Consider the following 4,922-nt stretch of genomic DNA (forward strand, 5'->3'; position numbering starts at 1 on the left):
TCACTAGGAGGGTGGTGAAGCACTGGGATGGGTTACCTAGGGAAGTAGTGGAGTCTCCATCCCTAGAGGTGTTTAAGTCTCGGCTTGACAAAGCCCTGGCCGGGTTGATTTAGTTGGAATTGGTCCTGCCTAGAGCAGGGGGCTGGACTTGATGAACTTCTGAGGTCTCTTCCAGTTCTATGATTCTATGATTCTATGAGGGGGGACACCCTAGCCCCTGTCCTTAGGGAGCACAAAGAAAAGGGGGGTGAGACCCAGGGCCAGCCTGTGAGGTGGGCTGTCTGGGTGATGCCCAGGGAAAAAGAACTGAAGAGAATTCAGTTTGATAGCTCCCATGGAACCTACTGGCTGCCTAGAGCATGCTCAGCAGAGTGCACATGATACAGAAAGATGCACTTACCCATAGAGTAAAACCTCAGAGTTGTCAACACCAGAGCTAAGAAAGGACCAGCCAACCTCATGTCTCATTTGGCAATGGGAATACACAAACGGAAGCCAAAACAGCCCAGTGCAATGTTAGGCCTAAGTTACTAAAATTAAAGTCCTCTACAAAGTGCTAGTGTGTGTGTGTGTGAATAAGCATAAAACAGAATAATGTTCCATTGTCAATACATGAGGTTTTTTGCTCGTCCTCCAAAAGAAGATCCATTGAAATTCTTCCAAGTATAACAATACCAAGGACTCGGCACAAGGACACACTGACTGTGTAAACACACCCTAGCTGGCCAGCACAGGAACCCCCCGACCTCACATCAGACTTCACTGCAGAGTGAATGTAGCCGTCCCATGGTACTAGGGCTGTTGCAGGACTGTACGACCCATGTCTGCGGAGCAGTATGAGCGGCCAGACACGTATCCACGTTCAACATGACAAAGGGACACTGCTGAGGACATTTGGTGCCAGAATCCTGGGAGCAGAAAGCCTTTTCCACGCCCCTTGGCTTCCATCACTCCAGGACCATGTCACTGAGCCTCCGTAAGGTGGCGGTGACTTTTCAGAGGCCAGTGGACTTGATACAACTGCATGGGCCGCATGCAGCAGTGGGCTGCTACAATCCACTGAACTGATTTTTGGTTCTGTATTTTGTGGCAGCCTCCCCACCAGTAGCACCGACTGCAGGGCAGTGCCCACAGAACAGCCAGCCAGGCTGAGCATTGGGAAGGGCCTGTTTGCCCTGAAAAGCTGAACCCCTGATAGCATCCAATTGCTTCACTCATGAGGGAGGCTCTCAAGCTGTAGGTCTCCAGGGTTTAATTTCTGTTCATCCAACCTCTCACAGAGCTGAGGGAATTCTCTGGGAATCCCAGCCCACATGGGAGCCCACTGGGACTGAACAGGGGAATCATAAAGGCGATGGCTTGGCTCGCCGAGTGTCAGACATTTGAGCATCACACGCTGAGTCTCTTATCTCTGCCTCACTGCCGCAGGGAGGAGATTTGCTCTGTCTGCGGAGGGGACTGTGGTGAGTTGTGTGTTCCTGCATTAAGGCTTAGTGATAATCACTGAAAATGGTGCCAGGGTTGAAATCTAGACCCATCTGGGCAGGAATACACCAGCCCGGTGACTTCAACTCTTCAGTTTCTTTTCAGATGTGTTAAGAATTTACGAGGATAAATTGGTACTATTGATATATGGGAAGAAGTTGAGATAATTATTTGTCTTTAGAATCCATCCCCTGTTTCTTACTGTGTCTTTCTATCTGTCTCAGTAGAGTTTTCTGCAGTGTGGTTTTTGAATTCCTCAACTTCACTGCATGTTTGATTGAGCAGCCAAAGGCTCTGTAGTGGGGGTCTGTGTTACAAGGGAGGTTACAACAAACATGGGTTGTACACTGGCCACAATCTGCTCTAACACTCTGCCCTCAGTGCATCGCTCCAGTTTGAGACTGGCTTCCCTGATCATAGCGGGATTGTTCATGGGAACAACTGGTTACGTTGTGGTCCATGTCACATCACAGTCTGAGATAGCGTCTGATTTCATTGTGCCTCTTTGGTCTGTGCATGAGGCTGGCTGCCCATTCCCTAGTCACTTGGTTACAGGACTCTGCCGCTGTGATCTGGATACTTTGTGACTGTCCCTGCTCTCCCACACACACTGTGCATTCCTTTGAGGTAGCCGGAAACCCCTGGTTTCCCCAAAGTGTGACTCAGAATCATGATTTTCTTTTTGCTGCTTTTTGTTCTCTTGAGACCAGAGATGCAGGGACACAGCGAGAGCAGACACCTCTGCCTCCCTGAACCCAAGTGTTATCCCGATTGTGCTCAATCTTTCAATCTGTGAGTGTGAGATTTCAGCAGTTCTCCTCTTAGTCCTCCTTAGATTCAAATAAGCTCACCCACCTTGCAAGGGCACTGGATGACTCCATCTGAAAAAACTAAAGGCTTGTGATCCCTTCAATTCAGACCGGCTACATCTAGACTGGCATGATTTTCCGGAAATGCTTTTAACGGAAAAGTTTTCTGTTAAAAGCATTTTTGGAAAAGAGCATCTAGATTGGCACAGACGCTTTTCCACAAAAGCACTTTTTGCGGAAAAGCGTCCGTGCCAATCTAGACGCGCTTTTGCGCAAAAAACCCCGATCGCCATTTTAGCCATCGGGGCTTTTTTGTGCAAAACAGTACTGTGCTCTCTACACTGGCCCTCTTGCGCAAATGATTTGCGCATGAGATCGTCAGTGTTCTTGCGGAAATTCAAGTGGCCAGTGTAGACACAGCCAAGATGTACTCAAGTTCCTATATGTGGATGTAGAGTAATTCGAAGGAATCCCAGAGTTCCAGAGTAGGTCCCACTTGCTCCACTTAGGAAGGAACAATCAGTTTCACACATACAGAATGGGAAGTGATTGTCTAGGAAGGAGTACTACTGAAAAGGGTTGAGGGGTCATAGTGGAACAGAAGTCAAACATGAGTCAACAGTGTGACACAAAAAAAGCAATCATGGTTCTCAGATTAACAAGACTATTGTTAGCAGAACACAAGAAGTCGTTCTTCTGCTCTATTCTGCTTTGATTAGGCCTCCATTGGAGAATTGTGTCCAGTTTTGGGTACTACATTTCAAGAAAGGGGTGGAGAAACTGGAGAAGGTCCAGAGAAGGGCATTGCTTCCTCATGGCAACGTGAGGAAATGTCAACACTGAAAAACCACCTCAGGAACGTCGGAGTTTCCAGGGGGCTGCAATAAAGTTGGGGACTATCCATGATGGAATTCCAAGACCAGAAGTGACCATGGCAATTTTCAGTTCTGACCTCCTATGAGGACAATTTTCACAGTAATATTCCCAGAGTTGATCTTTTAGAGATAAAAACACCAAACCTTTACTACTTTGGTCTAAATAATAATTTGCCTTAAGCAAAAGTGGCCACATTACTACTCACTTTTCTAAGCTAGTAATACCTATGATATTGGTATTTCCTGTGATATTGGATATTATCTCTACCCCGGTTCACTGTGATTGTATGTTTTCACAGGCGCCCTGTGCATTCCTCAACCGTGTTCTCTCATCCACCACCTCATGGCAGCTTTCAACCTCAGCCCCTCTGACACGTCAACATTCATCCTAACAGGCATCCCTGGCTTGGAAGATGCACACGTCTGGATTTCCATCCCTTTTGCTACTTGCTACATTTTCTGTCTGTTGGGCAATGTCTCCGTTCTTTTTGTGGTAAGCACAGAGCAAACCCTGCACCAACCGATGTACCTGCTGCTCTGCATGCTGGCAGTCACAGACATCACCATCTCTACCACTGTAGTGCCAAAGGCCCTGGGTATATTTTGGTTCAATTTGAAAGGCATCACAGTCAGTGGCTGCCTCACCCAAATTACCTTCCTTAGCGGGGCTTTTGCAATGCACTCAGCTGTGCTTGTGGCAATGAGCTTTGATCGCTATGTGGCCATATGTAGCCCTTTGAGATATGTTACCATCCTCACCCACACACGGATAGCTACGATAGGACTGGTCAGTTTAATACGAGGGATTCTCTTTGTGCTGCCCTTGCCCCTGATGCTCAGCCAACTGCCGTTCTGCGGCAAACGTATCATCCCTCATATAATCTGTGAGGGTATTGCTGTGGCAAAAATTTTATGTGGGGACCTCGCATTCTTCAGGCTCTATGGCTTGGTGATGACACTTACTCTTGCTGCATTAGACCTGACGCTCATCGCCCTGTCCTACTGTCTGATCATCAGGGCTGTTCTAAGAATCTCCTCCCAGAAAGCCCACCAGAAAGCCCTCAACACGTGCACTGCCCACATCAGTGTGATGCTGACCTCTTATACTCCCTTCCTTTTCTCCATTGTGACAAATCGGTTTGGTGAGATCATTCCTCCTCACGTTCAAATCTTCTTGGCCAACATCTATGTCCTGGTCCCCACCATGCTCAACCCAATTGTATACGGAGTCAAAACCAAAGAGCTTCGTGTCAAAATGATGAAAAACATCCGAGTTGAAAGTAACGCTCTTAATTCGAATTAGACTGACATATGAAGAGAAATTAAAAAGACCAGGACTTTTCATTTTAGAAAGAGGGGATATAATAAAATCTATAAAATCTATAAAGTCTATAAAATCATGGCAGGTCTGGAGAAAGTGAATAAGGAAAAGTTATTTCCTTGCTCCCATAACGCAAGAACTAAGGGACAGCAAATGAACGTAAGAACAAAGGTTCCCCGCTTGCTTGTCTAAGTCGATGAGGGACAGCAAAGCAGTCCTGTCATGGAGTGCCCCGAGTGCCCACACTCCGCACATCACAGCACTCGGCCATCGGCCCGGCTGCACTTCCCACAGGCTGCCATGGGGGGGGGGGAGGTCAATAGGGTGGCTGTCAGGATCCAGGAGGCCCTGCAGGAGAGCTTCCACCCTGAGGAGTCTGCAGAGCCACCCCAGTCCTTCCCATCGGGGGCTCGTGCCCCATTCTTCCCTCAC

The 4,922-nt window shown here is 47.7% G+C and overlaps 1 protein-coding gene across 1 annotated transcript; it reads left to right on the forward strand.

Moving 5' to 3' along the window:
• Positions 1–3,692: 3,692 nt before the first annotated feature.
• Positions 3,693–4,472, forward strand: LOC149526043 (olfactory receptor 52P1-like). The gene has a single exon (XM_089782071.1). The coding sequence runs from the start codon at positions 3,693–3,695 to the stop codon at positions 4,470–4,472; it is 780 nt and encodes a 259-aa protein (XP_089638197.1).
• Positions 4,473–4,922: the final 450 nt, after the last annotated feature.

This window comes from Pelodiscus sinensis, chromosome 1, assembly GCF_052426305.1.
Source record: "Pelodiscus sinensis isolate ZL-2025 chromosome 1, ASM5242630v1, whole genome shotgun sequence".
NCBI lineage: Eukaryota > Metazoa > Chordata > Testudines > Trionychidae > Pelodiscus > Pelodiscus sinensis.